The 26,652-nt window shown below is 38.9% G+C and overlaps 1 protein-coding gene across 8 annotated transcripts in view; it reads right to left on the reverse strand.

Moving 5' to 3' along the window:
- LOC139764574 (uncharacterized) overlaps window positions 1-26,652 on the reverse strand; it is a 396,710-nt gene that overhangs the window by 6,339 nt on the left and 363,719 nt on the right. For 7 of the 8 annotated variants that reach the window (XM_071691377.1, XM_071691375.1, XM_071691374.1 and 4 more), the window contains 14 exons: window positions 21,148-21,259; window positions 20,341-20,979; window positions 19,672-20,208; window positions 19,263-19,562; window positions 18,979-19,101; window positions 16,910-17,068; window positions 16,600-16,800; window positions 15,074-15,253; window positions 10,911-11,060; window positions 8,987-9,134; window positions 5,176-5,534; window positions 3,338-3,448; window positions 2,811-2,938; window positions 2,336-2,495 (listed from right to left, as the gene is read on the reverse strand). In XM_071691377.1, the coding sequence (XP_071547478.1) occupies window positions 2,336-2,495; window positions 2,811-2,938; window positions 3,338-3,448; window positions 5,176-5,534; window positions 8,987-9,134; window positions 10,911-11,060; window positions 15,074-15,253; window positions 16,600-16,800; window positions 16,910-17,068; window positions 18,979-19,101; window positions 19,263-19,562; window positions 19,672-20,208; window positions 20,341-20,979; window positions 21,148-21,259 (3,307 nt within the window). Of the gene's footprint in view, window positions 1-651; window positions 739-2,335; window positions 2,496-2,810; window positions 2,939-3,337; window positions 3,449-5,175; window positions 5,535-8,986; window positions 9,135-10,910; window positions 11,061-15,073; window positions 15,254-16,599; window positions 16,801-16,909; window positions 17,069-18,978; window positions 19,102-19,262; window positions 19,563-19,671; window positions 20,209-20,340; window positions 20,980-21,147; window positions 21,260-26,652 lie in introns of all 8 variants that reach the window. The other variant, XR_011716407.1, reaches the window with a different exon arrangement.

A 26,652-nucleotide genomic window follows, 5' to 3' on the forward strand; every position in this document is an offset into this window, starting at 1 on the left:
TAGGATCAGTCTGTCTGATTACAGTAGTGTTTGTAAAGATGTTGCTAAAAGTATTTTTAAACATCAGCTGATATTCTAGTGACAGTTAGTGAAGATGGTTCAGACAGATTCCTCAAGTAACGCACACAACTCCGCATATGGTATCTTCAGGCCATGCTAAATTCAATGCTGCTTATCAGTAATTAGTGACCTTAACTTTATAGGTTCATGTTATCTAAAACTAACCATTATTTGTACACACTCCTACATTTTCTTTTTGTTATACCTGTATATTACTACAACTGTGAGGTTATTCTAAGTATTTATTTACATTAAAACCAATAAAGAATGATAAACTTCATAGTGTTTGTTATAAATTCTATCTATCATTTAGCACTCCAAACACTAGGGGTTGACTCTCCAAATAACTACAATGCAACAATCAAGCAGATGTGATAATTTGTAACAGTAAAAAACAGTGGCTATTTAGAATTTAAAAAAAAAAATACTTAACATGAAAATCAATTGATTATAAAGGTGATAATCCCAATAAAACGTAAATGCTCCATTATAAATAACTTAAGGAAATGGAAATGGAGTCTGCTTGATATGGAACATAAGTACTGGAACTGTCTACCCTTTTGTCATGCTCTACATCACAACAAAATTAACCTTCCAAATGGAGTGGCACTACCCAGGCTCAGGTTATCCGTGTACTCATCTTTTTTTTTTCTTTTTTTTTATTTAGATATTCACGTCCTGAAAGTAAAGGATGATATTTTCAAGTACTTCTAAGATGCTTTGAAAAGTAAACTTCTCTGTATCTTGAAGGAGTAACAGCATACCAACATAAGTTCTATATAAATTAATCTAAGAAGAGAAAATGTTGTGGTTACACTACAATTTCTACGGAATGCCTTCTCTGTTCAGAATTGGTTACAGTTTCATATCCCTTCTCTAATTGGTTCTTTGTAAGTATATCCCACCAAAAATGAAATTTTCATCACCATGACCAGGTCAAACCCATTCCTGTCCTATATTAAAGGAAGCATTATTAATTTGGTGACATTCACAAGCTATGGAGCATGCATATTTCAGAGATATTAAAGTTCACTGCTTTCCTGTCCCAGGTTAGTGAGCCATGATGATCCTGCTAATATTAAACATCAGCTACATTTCACTAATGAGTTGATATGTACCTTATTCAGCAACTTTCAATAATATTATTAGTATTTCAGTGTAATACTAACTTTCTTGAGACCAATATTAGTAATAAAGGAATTAGATTATTCTGAAAATGATTAGAAAAATTACCTCTCCTATTAAATCTATATGTTAAGCAGCTACAACCTAATAATTAAATCTGTAACCAACCAGAAGAATATCTACTTCACAAAGGCAAAAAGCAGTAAAAAAGTTTTTTGATATTTTTAGAATACATCAATAGATATATGAGAGCAGAGTATATCCATATAATATAGCCCATCATAAGAAAACACATGTTCATGGTCATTTTTAGCTAAACTAAATAAGTGTCAACTGTAATTATTCTCACCCTAATACCACACACGGGAAAATAAGTCTCAAACTACATATAATAGATTTAAGGGGACAAAAAGGAAACAAGTCTCACCTATGTTAAAACACTATAAAGATAAACGCACATCTTTATCATGTATACATTAGCCTTTTTGCCAAATAATTTTATCATGTATACAGTAGCCTTTTTGCCATATAATTCGGATACAGTTAAACACGTAAAATTCATGACTGTGAATAGTAGTACAACATGGTTTAAAAACAGACTAAGACATCTGGCAACTCTTCAGTAAAACTGAAATAACCAATGCTTCATGTCTACCAAGTTTTCATTAATTACTTTTTATGGAAATCAATTCAGTTGCACAGCAGTGAAGTACGTTTGATTTTGTATTACTTCAATTCTGGTCAGTGTTTGGCAGATAATATATCTTTTAAGTTTTGTTAGATTTTGCCGATAATAATGGTATATATCTGCACTTCTGCTGCCATACGTAAAGTACAGCATAATATAAAAACAACATAACTGGCATTGCTAGGAGCATCCCTTGAAACATATCAACAAATTTCTTAAAAAGCTACTACCAAGTCTTATGAAAGAATTATAATAAGTTACATTATATGACAAACTAAATACCTGATTTGGAAATACAGAAGTTAACATCCAATTTCTCAATGATGACAGCATACAGCACATACTTGTAAATCATAATGAACCAATTTTTTAATACAAGTTAAATAAAAAACTAAATTTGTAGCTAATCCTACACATTAAAAAATTAAGTGTTTATTACAATTTCAAATGATGCTGTCTTACCTCATTGGGTTGACTAAGAAGTGAACAGACACTATCCACATCAAAGTCTGGCACAACAGGCAGTGGGTCACTGGTAGGCAGGTGTTGCTGATCTTTGCTGTCACTACCAGCCTCACTCAGTCGGTGCAGCTGGTTAATTACTACGCCCATATTGCCCGACCTGTCCCGGGTACAGATGTAAATACTCTATTTCCTAGTAAAGGATTGGGATTCACACAATTACCACAGCAATTAAGATCAAAAAATATCTAAAAAGTAATCAATATAGTGAGAGAACTTCAAAATATTTGTCTACAAATTTAATTACATTGTATTTATCTATCCCTAATTTGCCTCTTCAAAACAAAGCAAGGTGGTTTGTGGAAGGTCTGCTTCAAACTTGACCATGAAGACTTCACGTTAGAAATACCCTGAGCTCGGTTTCTACATAATGGCTCATGCAAAACATTTTCCTGTGGTAAGAGTCATTATTTACCTGAGGATTGCCCGGATCTGTGAGGCAAGTGTGGAGATGATAGAGTCCTTGAGTTGGCCGCGACGAGCCAAACGTTCAGCCTTTTCTGTTAGCTGTTCCACTCGTCTTGTTAACTCCTCAAGGTCCACCTATAGTTCATATTACACTGTAGTTTAATAAAAGATACTTTTTATTTTTTTTATTATACATGATCACTGTTTACTGCGTCAGTGAGGTAGTGCCAGGAAACAGATGAAGAAATACCCATCCACTCATATAAACATGTACATGCTCATACACATATCAACATATACATACACATACACTGCCATATACATATATACACATGTACATATTCATACTTGCTTGTCTTCATCCATTCCCGGCACCACCCCGACGCACAGGAAACATTACTGCCACCCCCCTGCAACAGTTGTACTTATATTTCATAGAAGTAAGAAAATTAATCTATGTTGACTATTTAAAATATCTGATATTAATTGACTTTACAAAGCTTGCAGAATTCCAGTAAGTACTTTGGTCTGTACCTTATGCCTGGCTTGAACAGAGAGTCGTGCACGCTCAGCATCCTCCATAGTGTGTACCAGTTGCTGGCGAAGGCTGGCCAAGGTGGCATTAAGATGCTCCACTTCTTCACCCTATCAATATAAAATGCCATGTGTTATGTAAAGGAAGTATCACACTATTCATCATGTAACTGACTAGCTGTGTCCTTTATTTTAAAGATATTGTGATTTTGCAGTGTTTACTTTACAAAATATATGAGGTGTGTCCTTTACTCATAATGGTAAAGAACATCTTGCACGCAGACAAATAAATTCCTGACACTTCCCTGTTTAATTCATTCTGACTTTTTGAAAAATTCTTTTTAAGTTCTTTTCTTCCATTTTTCAGTTCTTTATCTTTTGTGTGTACCTTTTCCAATATCCCCCCCTTCAATTTTGTCTGTTCTTTTCTAAAGTTCAGTATATCACCTTTGGTAGTTAATGGCACTGGAAGCCCATACCATTAAGGTCTAACTTCTCACAAAAGCTTTACTCTAAAGAAACCAGAGAAGCAACCTGATATCCAACCTAGCTACCTACGATTTATACACATAATTATATTTCTCTGACCTGTAATTTTCTCGTCAAATCCACTTTTATTTTACATTCTATTGTAGTATAACAACACTACAGATCTTAAATATAAACTATGATCAGTACTACATTCTTTTTTTCTTATGGTAACCACACTTCAATGTTCCCCCTTAACTCCAGCAACCAATCCCTTCCTACAATTGTTTCTTAAAGAATGTTCTTAACTGTTCACTCCATCACACTGCTCCATCCACTCTAACCTACGCACCACCCTTCATCCTCTAGCATGCTCAACGCCTTAAGGACTCAACATATTTTTTACTCTATCCTTCCATCTCTAATTTGTGCCACCATACAGGTATTACATGGGTGTGTGTGTGAAGGGTCCTTGGATGTGCTGAACCAGTGTTTGTTGTAATGTAGAGATAGGTGATGTCTACAAGACATGGAAAAGTGTGACTCTTGTTTGTCTGGGGACTGTAGTTTCTGATGAAAGTATGTCTGATGAGGCTATGTATAAGACTGAGTTGGGAAGGCAACCGATATGTTTCATCAGTGTTCCATTTCCTGAGCGTGGGGTGGGGGAAAGCAAGGAAGAGAAGACTTAATGATCAGGGCCTAACATGCATGAGGGTGTGAGGCATGCATAGGATTGAATGCTTTGGAGCAATGTTGTACATATGTGGTGAAGATGGGTTATACAGAAGGTGATGTGCTGTTAACAGGCTGAACCAAGGTATAAGAAACAGTTAAGGGAAACGACCAAAAGGTCTGTGATGTTTGGGTATGGATAAGAAGGCTGTGGTTTCAGTTGCATTATACACAACAGCTTGAATGGATGTGAGCAAATGACACTTTTCAGTGTCAGCTCCTAAAACTACCTCATATTGAGGGACATTACAAACATGAAAAAGTCAATAGAGCAATTCCTTTAAATATTTCGTATATAAGGCCTTAGCATGAAATCATGAAGTCTTAACAGTGTATGTGGTTTAAAAGAATTATTATGAAAGCATCAAAGCAAAGAACAGATGGTACTTTACAAGGACTGGGTGCAGTTTTATGAAATTAGTGCAAATATAGTTTTTGCATTCTTTACAAAAGATGAAGAATGAGACTCTAAAATGACAATAATTAGTACATTTCCTTTTAAGTAAATCAAACAGCATATATCGCAATAAGCAATTAGTTCATTAGACACACTGATTACATTTCATGCATATTGTGCATTGATCTCATCAATGTTTGGTGATCTCATCAGAATACAGATATGTAAAATATCTTACCTTTTGAGTGAGGGCGATATCTCGAGACTGCAACTGATTGTTGAGTTCACAAGCCTCGATATCGGCTAGACGGAGCTCCTCCTCCTTGCGACTAACAGCCTCCTCCATCTCCCGCACCTTTTCCTCCAGCTCCTCCAGAATAGTGGAAGAGCCTTGAGGGCGCACTAGCCTTCTGCTGCTGCGCTCCTCCAATCGCCTTCTGCTCCTCCGGTGGGCATCCCTTTGGAATTTCCCACTGTTGGTACAGATAAAGGCATCCCCGCTCGACTGTTCCCTAAGCCCCTCCCCGGCGGGGATGGGAGGGGGGGTCGTAATGGCTTCGTTGGCCAAGTTTTCTGCTGTGTCTGTGTCAAAAGTTTCTGGAAGAAAGAGGCTTGCGTTAAGCAATGATAATTTTTTTTTGTACTTGATCACTGTTTCTGGCATTAGCAAGGAAGTACCAGGAAAAAGATGATGAAAGACACAACCACTCATATATAGATAATATATTTTTTTTCCTTTTTTTTTTTTGCTTTGTCGCTGTCTCCCGCGTTTGCGAGGTAGCGCAAGGAAACAGATGAAAGAAATGGCCCAACCCACCCCCATACACGTGTATATACATACACGTCCACACATGCAAATATACATACCTACACAGCTTTCCATGGTTTACCCTAGACGCTTCACATGCCCTGATTCAATCCACTGACAGCACGTCAACCCCAGTATACCACATCGATCCAATTCACTCTATTCCTTGCCCTCCTTTCACCCTCCTGCATGTTCAGGCCCTGATCACACAAAATCTTTTTCACTCCATCTTTCCACCTCCAATTTGGTCTCCCACTTCTCGTTCCCTCCACCTCCAACACATATATCCTCTTGGTCAATCTTTCCTCACTCATTCTCTCCATGTGCCCAAACCATTTCAAAACACCCTCTTCTGCTCTCTCAACCACGCTCTTTTTATCTCCACACATCTCTCTTACCCTTACGTTACTTACTCGATCAAACCACCTCACCACACATTGTCCTCAAACATCTCATTTCCAGCACATTCATCCTCCTGCGCACAACTCTATCCATAGCCCACGCCTCGCAACCATACAACATTGTTGGAACCACTATTCCTTCAAACATACCCATTTTTGCTTTCCGAGATAATGTTCTCGACTTCCACACATTCTTCAAGGCTCCCAGGATTTTCAAACTATTCGCCATTTCCCGCATCAGCAAGGTAGTGTTAAGAACAGAGGACTGGGCCTCTGAGGGAACATCCTCACTTGGCCCCCTTCTCTGTTTCTTCTTTTGGAAAATTAAATAAAAAACAAGAGGGGAGGATTTCCAGCCCCCCGCTCCCTCCCCATTTAGTCGCCTTCTACGACCCGCAGGGAATACGTAGGAAGTATTCTTTCTCCCCTATCCCCAGGGATTATACATATATATACGCCCATACACGTATATATACATACATGTACATATATACGCATGTACATATTCATACTTAACTTCATCCATTTCCTAATGCCATCTCCATTTCACAGGGTACAGCCCAAATGCATGAAGGAAAAGGAAAAAAAGATAAAATACATTCTCTTACCCGCAACCCATCATTGCCCACCCTATCCCCACACCCCATCATTGCCCACCCTATTAGTAAGTTAGCACCCGGAAACTGACGAAGAAAGGCCACATCCACTCACACTCATCCTCTAACACCAAAACCACAGCTCCCTATCCAGTTACTACTACTCCTACTACTACTCTTATTATTACCCCAGGACCAATTTCTATGAAGGAGTCCACGTGTTACCCAGGAGCTTTCTAAAGGTTCCTGCAGTTCAAGCTGTGCTACTGCCAGCAACAGGGAAAGGAAAACTCCAATGCAAGGAAAAGTTCTTTGATCAGACTGTAATCCCAGTGACAGCTTTTCCAAAGGTGATTTTTACCTCATGGTGTAACTTCGTGCAGGTGGAGTTTGGTAACACCTACAGAAATACCTTTAGAATCAGAGATCCCGAAGACAGGTTTCGCTATCTAGTGGTTGCATTAATTTATTAAAGACTACTGGTAAACACATTTGGAAAATTAAAAGTCAATACATATGATTCACAGTATACTAAATTAAGAATTCAATTGTTTGCAGATGACAAGACACTGGTAGCAGATTCAAGTGAAAAACTGCAGATTTGGTGTCTGAGTAAGGGAAGGTGTGCAAAAGGAAAAAATTGAGAGTGAATGTGAATAAGAGCATGGTTATTACATTTAGCAAAGCAGAGAAAACAACTTGTTGAGATGTGAGTTTGAATGGAGAAGAATTGAAGCATTGGAGTATTTTAAATAACTGAGATTGGACATGGCAGCAAGTGGAACCATAGAAGAGAAGATGAATCATTTGTAGGTGCGGGGGTGAAGATTTTGGGAGCACTGAGAAATGTGTTGGAGCAGAGGGCAAAAATAGGTATGTTTGAGGGTATAGTAGTCCTAATGATGTTGCATGGGTGTGAGGTATGGACTGTATAAGAGAATGTACATAATAGAGTAGATGTTTTGGATATGAAATGTTTGAGGACAAAATGTGGTGTGGGAGGGTTGATCAAATTAGCAATGATAGGGTGAGTGTTGTGGTAACAAGAAAAGTATTGTTGAGAGATGAAGAGGATGTTGAAATGGTTTACACATATAAAGAATGAGTCACGAGAGGCTGATAAAGATGATCTAAGTGTCAGATGTGGAGGGAACAAGAAGGGGGAGACCAAATTTGAGATGAAAGGATGGAGTAAAACATAAGTTCAGTGCTTGGGACCTGAACATGCTGAAGGGTGAAAGGTGTGCAAGAGGATAGAGTGAATTTAAGGGATGAGACATATTGCTGACATGTCAATGGGCATTTGAAACAGCTGGTGAAAAGTACAGAAACATCTATGATGCCTGGCTGTGGATAGGAGTGCTGTGGTTTTGGGGTGTTACACAGATATAGAATGGATGTGAGCAAGTGAGGCCTTTTCTTCACCTGTTCCAGGGGCTACCCTGAAAACGAAGGAAACTGCAAACAATTATGAAAGAAAGAAAAGTATATTGGGTGTTGCTGGACTTCTTCACCTGCATGAGGTTACACTATAATTAAAATCACATTTGGTAAAGCTGCATTATTATTGTAGATGAAACAAGGTAAAGTGTCATAAAAATTCTTGCTTCTAAGGAGTGCATTTTATCCCTGCTAAAGTGTGGTGCAGTCTGAGGCTACATGGGCCCCTAGATGGGAGGCCCTGGAGTTAATAGCCCCAGGATCCCATTGTGAAAGGGGTTGGGTGTTGTTATGATAATGTATACATCAAAATTAACTATCGCAAATTCAGTGAGGTGGATAAGACTTGTACAGCCTCTCAAACCACTCAAACATAATTAACACATGCCCAGTGTGCTGATGTGCAGTACCAGCTTCTGCACTTACACAAAATCTTTTTAGTCTCCCCACCTGCACACTAAACTGATTCACTGGAATGCATGACTCCAGTCAAACCACCTCTGCACCCTAAAAATGCCTCAGGTGCTTCAGATTCCAAATAATTTCTCTGTAATCCTTATCTGAAATATTCCCAGCCCTAATAAATTCTCCCACATCATCTAAATTTTACATGGTGTACTTCTCTCTGAACCTTCAACTGTAATACCATAAATCTCTTAGCAAACCTAACATCTGACATGTGTTCCAAAAGACCATACAATCCTGAAAGATCATCCTGATTTCTGAATAATCAATTCTATAACATGAACATTTAAATATATCTTGATGGTTTATCTAAATATATCTTTGTACAAATATTTGTACCTGATGCATCTTCTTCATCAGCATCGGAAGCAATGTCCTCCAAGTTGGGAGTGCTGGATTGACCCTCTAAAAGTTCAGCTAAGGTTCCCAACTGATTTGTCACTTCTGTCAGGGTACCATTCTGAGCTGCATTACAGGATTCACAATTCTGCAAATTACAATAAAATCATTTACACAGAGTTTAAGCTTTAAACAAATGCATGGTAAGCTAACCTACAAAAAGAGGTAAAGTAAAGTACTTATAATCCAGAATGATCAAACTTATCTTAATAACTGGAGTTACCAGCTGCATGCATACAAAGGCATGTGATGTTATGCCAGTCTAATTGGCTACCAGGGAAAAGTAGGGCTTCACACAAAAAACACAAGCTATCCCTCCTCCAGTGTTAAACAACACTTGAAAAATCCTTTTAATTCCAAGACATTCCTGTGCATTATGGGTGAAAAATTAAATATAAAGAAATAAGCTTAATTTTGAGTTCAGAGAATGAACAAGTGCAATGGCACAAGCTGGCTGTATATATAAAAGCTAATGTATGTGATGGAGTCGCCAGAGATACACTGTGGAAGTTGTGGTATCAAAGGTAGGTTACTAAAAGTAGTAAGGAGAGTGAAGCACATATGTGAGTAGGATAGGAGAGTGAGTGGTTCCTTGTGAAGGTGGGTCTGCATCAATGGCATATGTGATGTCATGTCATGATGGTTGTTCAATCTGCTCATAGACAAGGTGGCCAAGAAGGGTAAAATTGTATGGGTCTTAGTGTATGGTTTACAGTATGCTAGGGGAGGGTGGAAGGTGTCAGTTGCAGTTAGATGACAAGGTTCTATTGGCAGACTCCAGATCTAAAGAAACTCCAGAAGCTGGGGTGGGAGAATGTGTGAAAAGAGGGAGGTAAGAGTAAACATTAAGTAATGATGCATAGTGGGGAGAGACAGGATGGTTTGAATGTGAGGCTAGTATGGAAAACCTGAAGTGTAATGGTTTAGGTATCTGGGAATGGACATGAGAGCAAATGGAAGCACAGGATATAAAGCAAGGCATAGTGTTGGAAAGGGGCCTAATGTCCAAGGAAAGCGAGTCAGTGTCTGATAGGGTAAAGATAGGTATGTTTGAAGGTATAGTAGTCTCAGTGTGGTTTCATGGATAAGAATCTTGGGCCCTGAGCACAAAAGAATGGGAGTGTGTGGACATATTGGAAATGGTATGCCTGAGGAAAATATGTTGTGTATGGCAGGTTGATCCTGTGAAGAATGAAAATGCGAGACAAGTGTGATAGTACATGCTGTCTGACTGAGAGGTGACCAGGGTGTGTTGGAATGGTTTGGGCATATCGGAAGGAAGAGAATATCAAAAATGGTGAGAGATGATGCGGTATATGGAGGGTGATGTGCTGCCAAAGGGCTGAAGCACGACATATGCAGTTAGGTGAAGTCATGGAAGGGTCGGCGGGGATTGACAATGGATGATGGGCTCTGGTTTCCGTGCAATAGAAATGACAGCTTGAGAGTGAAAAAGAGCAAATGAGGCCATTGTTCACCTGTCCCTGGCACTACCTCACCAAGGCAGGAAATAGCACACAAATATGGAAAAAAATTTAAGAAATACACCCTTTCATTCTATTATCACTTTATGGTGGCCTGTGGGACAACCATAATGTAACAACCATTAGATCATTACAGTGAATTACACAGTTCTAGATGGATAGATTGACATTATTGTTTGTAGCATATCTCGGCACTTTTTTACTACATATTTGTTCAAATACCAACTAAATATCTACCTACAACTTTATACATAAAAAATAAAATATTCCTAAAGAAATTTCAATATTGAAGACAACTTTCAATAATGACCATTGCACCTTTCTTCTAGACATGCTACATACCAGATCAAATATAGTCACAAAAAAATCTTATAATTAACCTTTAAGGCTGTAGTGAGAGATGTGATGGAAGAATGAAGGGCAGCAATAGGGGATGAGGCAAGGGCATCCAGCTCATTGGCAGCATGTGCATGACTCATCTGTTCTAACTGATTTTCTAGATCTTCCAAACGAGAATCCCGAGATGATATCTGTAATGTAAACATAACTACTTGGAGTTTTTGACTTGTGAATGGAAAAAAAAATTGAAACAAAGTATTCAGGAAAGGTAAAAAACCTGAATAGGTGAAATGGATTACTTTTGGATTATAGCTGGAATCAGAACAGAAAGAATAAAGCAAAGACATGAGGATATGTAGAGTGAAGAAATCATAATACAAAGGCAAATGGACATTATGCTCAAGCAGAATGTATGGCAGCTAATATGATGGGCAAGGAGGTACAAGGAGAGGTAAACTATGGAATAGATGAAGAGACATAAAGATAAAAGTGATTAGTGTTGAGGATATTTCAAATGAAGGTGCTAGATGAGTGGTTAAAGACTGGATGCAATAGAAAAAAAAATATTTTTTGTAGGGATGTAATGTGATTGAAGATGTTCTCATTATAAAACAAAATTAGCAAGCAAAAAAGAAAAAGAATTAAGCATTTTCATAAGAGTGGAAGTTCATGTTTCACTAACACAATAAAGATGGAATAAGAGTGAATGATTTTAAAGGTTGTATGTACAGAACAGAATAGAATTAATAATGATCGACATATTATGCCGGAAATCAGGGGAATCTTTCCTAAACCATTTATGAAGCAGAGCAGCTCTCATGACTTTCCTGAACACTTCTCTGACCTACACACAGTAAATCCAATAATGGTAATTTGATATTGATAAATGAATAGAAAAAATGATAACTGATAAATTATAACCTCATTATGAATGCATAACATAATCTTCCTTGTTACTGAAGCCTACCATTACATAACAGCACTTTACTTCGCATCTCTACTGTTATATAACAGGGCACACTAAACGTCAATTACACAAAACCTCCAACCACAAGTTGAATTCTGTGCACAATGTAGGCTCTGCTCACTGGCCACAGATGGCAATACAAACTAAGGGTGTTACCAGCATTGCCTGGAGGCCTCAGTAAACTACTAGAGACCATATTGGACAACTGTGCACCTTTTCTAAGGAAATCACAGAGCCTTTGGTGCCTGTCCATAGCACCACCATCCTCTTTACTCAGGACTGGCCAATCCAGTAAATAATGCTTTTCCTAATTACAATTGGTTAAGTACAAATTCATAGAGATAAAATGATAAAAATTTCAAATATCTAATCATGTGTGGCAGGGTAGCGACAGAAATGGATGAAGGCAGCAAAGCATGAATATGTACATGTGTACATATGTATATGTCTGTGTATGTATATGTATGTACACATATATGTGCGTGTATGGGCATTTATGTATATACATGAGTATGTGGGCGGGTTGGGCCATTCCTCATCTGTTTCCTTGCACTACCTCGCTGATGTGGGAGATGGTGATGAAGTATAATATATACAGTATGTAAATAATTCTGTAATGAAACTTCATGCAGCTGTTTATACATAGGATAGGCCACTCTGGCAAGTAATTCATTTTTTTTATTCAGGAGAGGTTAAATTTTAATTCTTAAGGACTCCTTTTTCATATTTTTTGAGTACATTTTCACTAGGGGGTTAGTTGAACCATAAAAAGTTGAGTTTAAGGAATACAAAGACCAGAGAAAGCAGCTTTATCAGTTGGAGATTTAGCTATTGATTGATCAGGTCTGAAAAGAGCAGGAAAATTGAATTACAGAAGTTCACTTTTCTCGAGTCAAAATATGATCAATATCAATAATAACTGATAAAATTAGCCAAAATTAAAATTTTACAGAAAAACCAGCAATACTGTATATGTTAACTCATCATGCAGCTGTATCATTGTCAGCTGATGAAATGGTGAAAAATCTTATCAAAGAACTTCTCACTTCAAAGGAGTCCATTTTGTCCCTGCTACTGAGAGCAGCACAACCTTGAAGCTTCAGGAACCCATGCAGAAGGGTCCTAGGTTATATGATAATCATTTTTTATTCATACATATTTGCCATTTTATCCCTGGGGAGAGGGGAGAAAGAATACTTCTCATGTCTTCCCTGCGTGTCGTAGAAGGCGACTAAAAGGGGAGGGAATGGGGGCTGGAAATCTTCCCCTCTCGTTTTTACTTTTCCAAAAAAAGGAACAGAGAAGGGGGCCAAGTGAGGATATTCTCCCTAAGGAATATGTATAAAAAAGAAAAATTTGCCATTTCCAACATTAGTGAGGTAGCATCATGAACAGTGGGAAAATGCCTTAGTGGGAAAATGCTCACTTGGCCCCCTTCTCTGTTAATTCTTTTTGAAAAGTAAAAACTAGAGGGGAGGATCTCCAGCCTCCCACTGACACCCCTTTTAGTCGCCTTCTACAACACTTAGGGAATACGTGGGAAGCATTCTTTCTCCTCCATCCCCCAGAATCATAAAAATAATCCTAGGGATGGGGGGGGGGGGGGGGGGGGGGGGGGGGAAATACTGCCCACATATCCCCTGCATGTCATAGAAGGTGACTAACAGGGGTGGAAAAGGGTGGCTGAAAATCCTCCCTTCCCGTATGACTTTCCAAAAGAAAGAATAGAGCACGGAGCCAGGTGAGGATTTTTCCCCATAAGGCTCTGCCGTTTGTTCTTGACACAACCTTGTGCCCACATGGTAGTGGGGTGGGGCTAAGTATAATAATGCTAACAAAAACAAAAACAATAATAATTCAAATCAGTGGTAAAAGTGCATTGAAACACAAGTTCTTGCTATTTGAAGAAATATGTACTTTTAGTAAAAGTAGCAATCTTGGGTGTTCATGATCACCAGACACAAATGTGAAAAAATATCAACCAAGGACCATCCTTGCACAGTTTGTTTCAAGCAGGCCCAATGATTTCACAAAAACTAGCTCAAGTATGAACAAATTCAACAGAAATACTTATATATGTTTAACTCATAAGTCCCCAGATACAGATGAAATTAACCAATTCTGCCTTAAAACAAAAAGAATAAGGCTATTTGAAGTAATTTCTATTTCTTGTAACAACAGTTAGGAAGGTCAGGGTCAATGGACCTAATATTGAAAAAGCAATACCCCTGCATCATCAATCAAGTTTGTTCAAGCTGTTAACATGGTTTCAGAAAAGACTAAAACGTGAAAAGTTAATGGATTTTTTTTCATAAAAATAATGATCACCCTGGACGGTGACCAAAGTTAGTGGGTACAACTGAAAAAAGACTGTCCAAGGACCAAGCATGCCACATTTGGTTCAAACTGGCCAGGTTGTTTCTGAGGAGACTGAAATGTGAAAGTTAACTGATCAATGAATGACAAGTGGGGTAATTTAGCACAATTTTGAGGAGCAAGCACTTGGCAAATTTCCCTGAAGAGTTTTTTGAAATTATCCTAATAGTTACATGGAAAAAACATAAAACGTGAAAAGCTATTGTGAGTACCATTTTTAGTTACAGCAACAATTTTGGGTGGTGGTTAGGGTCATTAGGCACCATACTGAAAAGGGACCACCTTAAAATGACCAATTCACCTAAGCTGGGTTCAAACTGTACCAGTAGTTTTTGAAAAGATTAAAATATTCCAGTAACCAGATGGAACGTTTTTAAGTGAGAGCAGCCACTGTTGAGGGCCATGGTCAATTTTCACAATTTTGAAATGGGACCACCCAAGGACCATCTCTGCCAGGTCAAACTGTCCCTGTAGTTTTGGTGAAGGCTGATATGTGACAAGTTATTCAAAGAATTATTTTCAGTAACAGCAGCCATCCTGTAAGGTGGTCATGGTCATTACAATTTTTCATTTCTAAAAGAGAACAACCAAGGGCAATTCCTGCTAAATTTGGTTCAAATTGGCCCTCTAATTTTACAGTACACAGCTGAAAAGGTATTGGACAGATGATGGAAGACAACAAACAAAATGTGACAACTGAAGCTCACATGGCCTCTTGCTAAGTGAGCTAAAAAAGAAATGAGGTATTTGGAGTGAGTCCTTTATGATGCTTTAAGTACATTTTCTACATGTAGTCTGTACAACCTTTCTGGATTCATAAATTTTTCTTTAGCATCTGGAAGACATCCATTTAAACTGTACCTGGAGATTGAAAGTAAGAAGATCCTGCTCATGTCGTCGATTACTTTCTTCTAATTCTCTGGCCAAACGCTGCCCCTCAGCCTCTGCTGCCATTACCCGGTCACGTAGTTCACAATTTAGACGGTCAAGTTCCAAAAGTTGGGCGTTGCACAGCTTTAACTGGTTGCGAAGTTTAGTTACCTGAAAGTATGGATAAAATGTATTTCAAGCATACTGAGCAACCTTTGAATCTTCTTTCATACTTGCTAAAATAGAGTAGGAATTTCAACATATGCATATAAAATAAATTATCAGCATTTTCTGTTAAACCTAACCGCATTTCATGTCTTTGTGTAATATAGTTTCAAGATCAGATGAAAAATTAGCCTTATTTGCAAACACCCGTTTTCTCATTAACACAAGTAATATAACAAAATTTGTGTCTATCTCAGCCCCCATAGTTCCATCCACTGCCAATACTTTTCCAAGGTACCTAAAGCATTGAAGTGCCAGCAAGTCTTCCTTATATAAACAACCTCAAACCATCCTGATTCATCCCATATGGCATCTCATCAGCTCACTTCTTTTCACGATAATTTTCAACTTCCTTCATATATATTCTCAAACTTAGGTCATTCTCTTCAGACATTCCATTTCTTCCTTTCCTTTGCATTCAAGACCTATGATTAAGTTCCCTGCAATGTTCTTAGGACAACTATACCACTATAACTTCAACTACATCCATCTTTGTGCTTACAGAAATTTACCTCTCCTTTTGTGCACAGCAATTCTTTCATCCTATGACCCAGTTTAGCCCTCTTGGTTCCATCTGCTGCCAAATCCACTTCTAAGTACTTGAAGCACCCAACTTCCTCCAAGTTATCCTCATCTAAAATCACAATCAAACTATTCTGAATTAACCTAACCCCTACACCACTTTATTACCTTAACTTTCTTCCTATATTTTTTCACTTTATTCTTTTACACACTTCATAATGCAGCCAATACCACAGTCCCCTCTCCCACCCACTGACTCACTTTAGCTATCATGGTTTCATCTGCTGCAATGTCCACTTCCAGGTACTTAAAGCACTCCACTTCCTCCTAGCCATCCCCACTCAAATGTCTTGTCACCCTGCAGCAATTCAATACCTTATACTTTTCACATTCATCCTTAACTTTCTCCTTTCACATACTCTCCTAAACTCTGTCACCTCCTCATATATTCACTAAATACCTTATCTATAGATGATTGGGCTAACAAAGTTTTGAACCCCTATGTTGTAGCCTCTTGTCATAGACAAAAGTTCTATTTAGATGAAAATGCAATAAAATGCTGCACATTACCACTGGAATAGGAATCCATCAGAATTTCATGACTAAGATCATATACTGAAACCAAGTTTTGTCACAGCTTAGTACCCTTAAATATCACAGAATAGCCAAATTCAAACGTGTTTACATTCATGAAATATATTACTGAATACAGCACTTATTTTCTTGCTGCCTCATTATTTGATTCATTTTATTCAACCTGTTTAACTTACCTCTGAGCGATGTTGTGTCTCATGACTCATTGTCTCTGAGGACGACTCTTTCAACTCTCGCTCAGTTTCAGCCAAGCGGCTACGTAACTCTTCTAGCTGTTTTCTGTAAGACACTTCAGACTCCCTTGCACCATATTCCTTTGATGCTGCAGCCTCTAACTGAGCTTTGTATGACTGTACTTCCTCTTGGAGGGATTCCACCTGAAAATCACACATCGATGATAATTTACGAAATTCATGCTGTTCTGTACTAAATTTGAATCATACACATTGTAAATAGCCATCTCATACATTCCATAACTTTTATTACCTGGTCTCTAAGCTTTTTTTCTCTCTGAGCCAGAATAAGGTCAGCTTGATGAAGGGTTTCCCGCAGCATATTCTCTGTGACTTCAAGTTCCTCTACTCGACTCCTTAGGTAGCTTTCATTCTGCTGTACCTCAGACATCTTGCGGGTAGAGTCCTGGGCCTGAGAATTGTAGGATGATTGTAATAAGTCTATTATTAAACAATACTAATAACAACTAATTTTTGCAAACAAATAATTTTTGCTTACACCCATTAGCCATTTCATGCATCTGAGACGTCATACCAGGAAAAGAAGAAAAAGCCTTTGTCACTCTCTAGCCATCATGTATAATGCAGTAAAACCAAAACATCCTGTCCACAATCAGGCCCCATAGACATTTCCTGTGGTTTCCCCCAGCACTTCATATGCCCTGTGTACCACCACTCCAATTCACTCTATCCCATGCATGTGTTACACCCTCCTAAGTGTTCAGTCCCTGATCATACCTTGCTCAGCACACAACTCCAAGAATTATTCACCATTATCATTTATATCACTGGGTACCCCATGCCTCCTAATTGTACAAACTGCCACATTACCCATTTTTGCATTCAAGTCACCCATTGTTACTTGATCCCTTGCATCAAAACTATAAACAAAATCAGCTCCTCCCAAAACACTCTCCTCTCCTACTTAGTCCACTTGTTTGCAGATGCATACACTTACAATCACCCACCTCTTGTAATCCACCTTGATTTCTACCCACATCAGTCTGGGGCTCACTCTCTTACACTCTCTCACACATTCCCACAAATCCCTTAGCAACAGTGCTACCCCTTCCTTAGCCCTTGCCCTCACACTAATCCCTGACTTTAATTAATACAATAACATTCCCAAACCAATTTTCCCCTCAGGTTTTACTGGACTCCACTTGCAAGTGGATATTCAGCAATGGAGAGGTGACCCTCAGCAAGACTGTATCATCATGAACGCATATAGAGGATTGCAGAAATTGAAGAATTTCTTCCTTCTAAGGAGTCCAAAAATTTCACTATTCCCGTGTAGAATGAAGCCTTTATGCTGCAGGAATCTTGTAAAACGGGTCATGGGACTGTGGAACAATAATAATGATGATAATAATAATAATAATAATAATAATAATAATAATAATAATAATAATCCAGGCCCCACAGATCTTTCCATGGTTTACCCCAGACGTTTCACATGCCCTGGTTCAGTCCACTGACAGCCCGTCAACCCTGGTATATCACATCATTCCAATTCGCACTATTACTTGCACGCCTTTCACCCTCCTGTATGTTCAGGCCCCAATCGCTCCTCAAAATCTTTTTCACTCCATCCTTCCACCTCCAATTTGGTCTCCTGTTTCTCCTCGTTCCCTCCACCTCTGACACATATATCCTCTTTGCCTATCTTTCCTCACTCATTCTCTACATATGTCCAAACCATTTCAACACATCCTTTTCTGCTCTCTCAATCACACTCCTTTTATTTCCATACATCTCTTTTACCCTTTCATTACTTACTCGATCAAACCACCTCACAGCACATATTGTCCTCAAACACTTCATTTCCAACACATCCATACAACCCTATCTATAGCCTAAGCCTTGCACCCATATAACACTGTTGGCACTACTACTCCTTCAAACATACCCATTTTTGCTGTCCGAGATAATGTTCTCTCCTCCCACACATTCTTCATTGTTCTCAGAACCTTTGCCCCCTCCATTTCTCACACATATTCTTCAAAGCAAACACCTGATCCATACATCCTCTACCACTTCTGAAACCTAATGCTCTTCCCCAATCTGATGCTCTGTAAATGCCTTCACCCTCTCAATTGATACCCTCCCATATAATTTCCCAGGAATACTCAACAAACTCATGCGTTTGTAGTTTGAACACTCATCTTTATCCCCTTTGCCTTTGTACAATGGCACCATGCATGTATTCTGCCAATCCTCAGGCACTTCACCATGATCCATACATACAATGAATATCCTTACCAACCATAATATAATAATAATAATAATAATGATAAGAATATTAATAATGCATAAACTCACTTGGTTTAGCTCAGAAGAAAGGGCATTATTCTCAGTCTCGAGGGTCATGAGGCGATGGACTAGTTCCTCCTGGTCACGTAATTCCCCACGCAAGGACTGATTTACTTTCTCACCTTCCATTAACTAAAGTACAAAGAACAGGCAAGATTAGCAAAGTTATAATCAATCTGGTCTTTGTTATCTTAAGAACAAATGTCAATGATGCCATTATCAAAACCACCAATAAATCCCCTTCCCCCACTAAACGAAGATGACTAATAAATAATCATGAATATTTTCCTTACTTTTATTTGGAGTTCCTTTTCACTTCTTTCTAAATTCCATACCCGTTCTTTCAACTTTAATTCAGAATTTTCTGTTTCGATGAGGCGGTCCAAAAGATCAGAAATGCGAGCACCCTCACTTGTTCTAGAGTTATTCCTTAAAGTACATCGTAAACGTTCCTCAGAAGCCTCTAACTGCTGAATTTTAGAAACCTGCTGATCTGTTGTGGCCTCTAATTCCTCAATACGTTTCTTGTATGCTGTTACATGGCTGGACATAATCTTGTCAGCTTCACGGATTGTCTCACGGTATGCACATTCCTATAAAAGATAAAAGTATCATAAAGATTTATTGATTTATTAGGAATTAGGTCAAAATTCCCAAATGAAGTATCATATAATGCAAGAAATAAACATCTTTTTTTTGTACCTTTTTCTCAAGATCGTAAATCTTCTGTCTAAGACTGGCTTCTGATTTCACTAATTCGCGGATCTTCTCCAAAAGGTCACCACCTCCTTCACTGTTCTTCATAGGTGACTTCCTGTTATGTGAAAGAACATTCTCCATTTCTGAATCCATCTCAACAAGGTCATTTGCAACAGCCACACCAACTATTTCCAGTTCCTGCCTGAATGTTGAAAGCTGGAATTCAAGTTGCCGCACTTGTTCTTCATGATGGTTACGTTCTTTTTCTACCTCACGGAGTTGAGCATCAAAGTCTTGACGGAGAGCTTTCTTTTCTAGTTCATGCAGGTCGTTGTAACGGGAAATATCACCTTTTAATTCTTCTATTCGAAGGAGCAAATTACGCTTGACTTCTTCTTTCTCATCATGTGCCTCTTCTAGGCGGAACAACAAATTACATCTATCACGTTCAGCTTCTTCAAGCTGAAGCCTTACTTCATTCACTTCCTCTTCCAAATTACGGTGATGTTGCAAAGAGTCACGCCTTTCATGATCCTGGCCCTAAAAATGGAGAATTGACATATTACTTAAAAAGCTATCATAATTTGTGTAAATCACAGTGAACTGTCAAAATCCTAACTCCTAGAATTATGAAATTACCAAGTCTCTTATCAAAATAATGTAATACCATACCTTTCGAAGATTTATCTTCTCCTTCTGCAGAGCCTCAATCTGTTCTAAGTAGAACTGCTCACGTTCACTAAGTGACTCTGACTTTTGGGTCATCGTGGCTTGACTTCTGGTGGAAATACTCCTTGGTCGTTTACTGACAGGCTCATCTTCATCCCTTTCAGCAGCACGTCGTTGTCCATGCTCCTCTATAGGAAGCTGATCTTTTACTAAGGTCTCACTGTGACACTGAATTCCAATACAGTGTTTCTCCATCTGGCTCTGTATACCAGCATTTACTGTTGAAGGCTCGAGACAGGTTTGTACACAGGCATCACACACATCAGGGTTATACATTGACACATTGTTACTGGTTTTCTGAAAGTTACTTTCCCTTTGATAAGGAGTACCTTCTATGAGGGTTTTCGTGGGGCATTTCCCAGGAAACACTTTCAGCATCTTGCTGCTGTATGGGACGAGGGCAGCAGCTGACTCTGGCACCATGTATCTCCAGTAATCAGCTATCACCAAACCATAAACAGCGAAGGTGAGTTGCGCAGCCATAGCATCCCTGGCCTTAGCATGAGTAGCTGCTTTTTCTTCAACCCTACGATTTACAGACTCTAACTTCTCAAGACGCCCACGATGTTCCTTTTCAAGTATCTGAAAAATTATCAAACCTATCTATAGAACTTTCTTTTAAGATTCATGTATCAATATCTTGAGGGTATTTGTAGAGGTCTATTTGAATATAACATTGTCAGTTAGGAATTTGTGTAATACACTTATTCTGAAAGAAATATATCTTGCTACTAAGTAGTTATAACCAACCTGTAGGTCCCTGACTCGTCGGTGAAGCTCTCTCGAGATTTCTTGTTCCTGGGAAAGGGAGGCACTCAGCAAGTTCTCCATTTCTCGTGCTGCCTCCATCTGTGACTCCAGCCTAAGATGGGGTAAAGTACTGTTATATATTTGTTTATATCTTCACATGGCAAATCAATAGTTTCATCATTCAGTACTGGAGTGGAATTGAAACCAAACGTAGTATACCACCTTTAAACAATTTTCTTACAAGAGTGCTTTAAAGGATTTCACAAAGTCTACAAATAGAAAAAGTGTGTGAATGTGTTCATGTAATTACATATCTGTACTGTAAGGGAGGGAGTTTTACACTCCTAAATCCCCATTTCTTTAACATTCTCTACTGTCACACAACTTCTTAAATTCATGGATGCTGTCTAAATTAACTATGTCCTCATTCACTCTATTCTGTTGTGTGTGTGTGTGTATGTGTGGGTGGATACTTATTTATAGTTACCTATTTGTACCACAAAGGTGGGGAGTTTTACACTTGTTAGGCCCCTTCTCTTGAACACTAATATCATAAACCTTTTGATACTTGGGTGTGCTGTCTGGAATTAATGTATTCTCATTCAATCTATTCACTATTCTTAAATCATAAAAGCACTTCTTTACATTCTTTCTAACTAGCTACTTCTTTCAATTTCATATTATGGCCTTGGGCTGGTCTATGTCCCTACAACCTTCAAAGAACTGCTCAGTCTGTCACCAATCTGGTTTAAAAACTTAAAATGAGATCAGGGCAACCTTCACTCTTTTCTCTTCCAGGGGAGATTTAAGGCTCCTAACCCTTCTGTGTAACTCAACTCTCTTAACTCGTTTCCTTTTTTTACTGCCCTACTCTAAACCTTTCTTATTAGCTTTCTGTGCTTCTCTAGATGCAGTGATCTAACCTGATGACAGGTTAGATAAGATGTGAAAAGCTTGCTAAATATTTCCTTATCCATGAACTTGAATACAGTTCTCATATTTTTTAGGAAACCGTTAGTCTATAAATATTCTAAAATGGGATTCTGACTACAGGTTAGGAATAATGTCGATGTTCAAGTCTCATGTACAGATTTCTGCATCTTCATATCATGGCCTCCTTTCACTGTGATCCATCCTCATTTCTTTACATTTACTCAGGCTGAACTTTAATGTATGGGACCAACTTTGGAATCTGTTTAGGTCCCTTTGTAAGTTGATGAAATCCTCCTTGGTTTTCACTTTCCTAATGACCTTTGCATCACATGCATGCATAGCCAGGGTGGACAAGTAATTCACATAGATCATGAGGAGCAACGGTCCAAGAACAGAACCCTGTAAAATTTCACCGGTGGATCTAGTTATATCAGTCCCTCTCAACTTATGTGTTCAAGGACATGTAGATCAAGGAAACTTTCCTCTAAAAAAGAAGAAAAAAAAAAAAGAGGCTTTCCATGACTCATGTCTATGAAAATTCATTAATCCTCATCAATCTCTTTAGAACAGAAATCTATTTCTTTGAGAAGTACATGTTTTACTCCACGTACTATCGCAAGTGTTCCTTCTTTCTTACCACTGTAAATTGGCTTTGGATTTTATCTTTGCACGATTAAAAATATATGTACAATATATATATATATATATATATATATATATATATATATATATATATATATATATATATATATTGTATAAAGACCACGAATGCACTTCTTTCATGGTTACTCGTCCCATTGCGAGTGTAATTACTTTTTTTTTTTATTGTACCTGGAGGCTTTTACACTCGTGGGGCCCCATCTCTTGAAGTTTAGCATAAAAAGTTTTAAACTTTAATGCCTAGGAGAGGAGACATGGGTCCGATATTTTCATGCGTTTGTCATATTGTCAGTTTCAAATCTTAAGTAAACATACATGCCTATGTAGTATTGCACTTCCTAGAGCATTACTGGTGCCTATACATTTTCTGAACGATTTTTTTTATATACTATCATAAGTATAACAATATACACGTGTGCATAAACGTAAACTGCCGAATGCTAATGTCAAGCCTTGCTTCTAATGTGGAGTATGTTTGAATGTTTGCTTATGTCCGATAGTGATGTTTAATGAAAATATTTCCACAACATGCTTGTTTATGCCATGTAAGTACTACGTCCTTACGGTGACTAAATCTCGTTTCAGCTCAGTGTAGTACAAACTTTATCTGTACCGTGGTCATGAGCGACTGATAACCGACTATACACCTCTCCCCCCAAGACAGTCTACAATTTTTGAACCAACTTCCACCTCCTTACGTTTGGTTAATTCCACATGGAGATGGCAGTTTTGTTGTACTTATTTTACTGGCTGCAATCACCCGCACTGATTATGACAATCACAAAGAATAACTTAATTTACCTTCCTAATCATTGGGTAGTATGGAGGAAACTTTTAAGTCAAGGTTAATGATACCAGCAAACCAAAAAAGGATGCTTGACAATGCAACCATGATGTAAGTTAAGTTACGTGTTTTGGGCAGGGATCGAGTTAGGGCTAATTTAAATCTTGCGAGAGATTCCAACAGTATAACATGTAGTACTGTAAAATCTACGTCTACCGCATTATATGTGTTATCTCTCTTAAGATCAGAGGACTACCTCAGCCCCAGCCATCCACCTTCTGCTCCTCTTATGATCTTATCCGAGCTCATAGAGCTCTGGAGGCCAGCGACACTCACAGCCGTTGTTGCTTGTTCAGGCCTATCATGGCGGCTCTGCTGCGGGGCGCTTCACCCCACGACCTTAACCCATTTCTCTTCACGAGCGGCGGTCCAGGGATGCGTTGCTCTCTGACTACCAATCCACTCCCCAGCCCAGCCAAATCCGGTGGTAGTGGCTGCTGGCCGGGTCTCAGCGTCTGGTTGAGTAATACGTGAAGTGTGAGCAGGTCCATAGCGGTTGTCGGAGGATTAAGTGTGTGGCCCATGCTGGCGTTGCTCCTCGCTGCCGCTGCTGCCCTCGCACCTGCAGCCTTGCACCACAGGTGTAAGTACACTTGTCATACCGATATACTCTGGGCTATTATTACCAGACGATTCAGGCAAAGTTTATTCACTCAATATTTTCCTTAAACTGCTTACTTCCTTCGTTCAAGTTTCTATTCATTACTGGGTGCTACTTGCTGTAAGCCTACACTGTTTTGTCACCATTCCTCTCCTGATGATTAACACAAATGTAAAACTCATATACATCGATTATTATCATAGACTTTATTAATGCCACCACCATGGGTTATAATTCTACAGAATGAAATTATTGGAATTAATCGTTGTTCACAAAAATGCTTTCATGCACAAGACTTTTCCTTTTAGTCACGGGGTTAATAATTCACTCAAGTCCACTATACCATCATGAAGAGCCATTTCTGCAAGTCTCAAACTGTGTGTATCTGATGGGAGGAGCAGCACAGTGGCAGTGTACGGCCCGGCCTGCAGACGGCTACTGCCGGGCCATCCCTCCTCCTCCCTTCTCAAGACGGCAACAGCAGGCTGTGTTGTGATACATATTTAAGGCAGGAAATCCTAGCCTCTAGCCACAGAACGGTAAGCCTTACGACTTCCCATGTGAGGTTAAGCCAGCGATTGCATGCAAGGCGTCAGTGAAGGTGGTGGGAGTCAGGAAGGGCGAGCCCAACTTGCCCTGTGATAACAACACCAACCTTGGTGTCCGGGCGTAGAGGACGCGGGTATATCGATCGTTTACCTTTCTTAGGATTCAAAAGAGATTTGTACCGTAATTATTTTCATAATTACACTAATGCTCTGTACAGGTAACCAAGAATTACCATGGTTCGTAATGTGGTTGAGTTGGTAAACTCGGTTGCATGGCGGCCAGTAATGTGGTTGAGTTTGTGTGTAGGAGGATTATCATGTTGCAACAGTGTGTGACAGTGATAAATTACGAAACACCTTATGTGTTTTCCACAGCATCATGTGCTATTCACAGAGCAACACTCAATCAATATCTGGATGGTGATTATCCTGAGAGTATATGGAGAAAATAAACGTTATCAAATCAAACGAAAACCAGAACATTTCGAACTTACCGTAATCATAATTTGCGTGAAAACAGAAGTAAAGCATCAGGGTCAATATCGTAAATGACAAGTATAAATAAAGGTTAATAGAGGCAAGAATACCCAAGTCGCCTCAGGCATTACGCTCAACAATGACACCAAATCATCCATTGGAACGCATACGTACGCATAAATGTTTCGGAATTTGATGCTACAGATACTGGACGGAAGAATGACAGAGACTTACAACCAATGGCACTCAAAAAGGAGAGTCATAAACATAAGAATCATAAACTTAGATAAGCCGAATTATATTAATCGTTTTGAAGACGGGAAGATTTAAAATATCATGGCAAACAGGGAAGATGAACAAGAGATGTATAAGGTCAAAGAACATAACAAATGATTCGTTAATCATAGAAAATAAGAGTGTGGGTTTGACTGACGGATTTATTGGTAGACAGATGGATACCTTTAGCCTATCGCATTATTATCATGAAACGGCCAATGATCTTGAATCTAAGCAGCACCAAGGTCAAACCAGGCTCGCCCTGCCACAGGTCCTTGTTGCCTTCCTAAATTAAAATGCACAGCTGAAGACCTTCTATTTTGGGGTCAAGGTTAGACGAACTCCTAATTGACGTTATATTTCGAACTTTTAAACTGCAACTTGACAAATGCAAAAACTACTGAAAAGTTACCGTCAAACCGATATTCGCTTTATTTGCCTATCCCATATTCCTGAGAAATACCCTGACACCCAGTTGTGCCTATACATACTGGATTTTTTCCCCTGGAATTATCGGGAATGAAATGTCGAAACTGGAAGGACGGATGATGGAAGCGGGGCCATCATTCACATCAGATGGGTTAACCTGATGGACACACCAGGATCACCGAAGAGCTACGGAAGCAGAGGTTCGCGATAAAGGAAAGGATCATGAAAGGCAGGTGCAGAACTCAGATGGCAATATCATGCCTCACAGGTAAAGCCAATGACGTATTGAAACATGATCCCGATATATGAAGGGAAGATCAATAAAAAAAAAAACTAATCTAGATGAAAGGATATCAGTCACTGAGGTGTATTAGAGAAAAATAAAAGGAGTCAACATGAGACTCTGGTGTTGGTTATACAGGAAGCGAGAGTAAATGTGTGTGTGTGTGTGTGTGTCTGTGTGTGTGAGAGAGAGAGAGAGAGAGAGAGAGAGAGAGAGAGAGAGAGAGAGAGAGAGAGAGAGAGAGAGAGAGAGAGAGAGAGAGAGAGCTGGACAAGACATCCAAAGTGAAATGCCAGTAGCGGATACAGTTAGCAATGATATTGATGTCTAAAGGCATGACTGTCTTGGTAACGTGAAATGGACACAAAAACACTGAAAACACTGTGGGAGGCAGTACAGCTTTTCCAAGTGGACTATTATGAAGAACTGAGAGCCCACTGATGAACCGGTAACA

This window comes from Panulirus ornatus, chromosome 50 (genome assembly GCF_036320965.1).
Source record: "Panulirus ornatus isolate Po-2019 chromosome 50, ASM3632096v1, whole genome shotgun sequence".
In the NCBI taxonomy this organism is placed as follows: domain Eukaryota; kingdom Metazoa; phylum Arthropoda; class Malacostraca; order Decapoda; family Palinuridae; genus Panulirus; species Panulirus ornatus.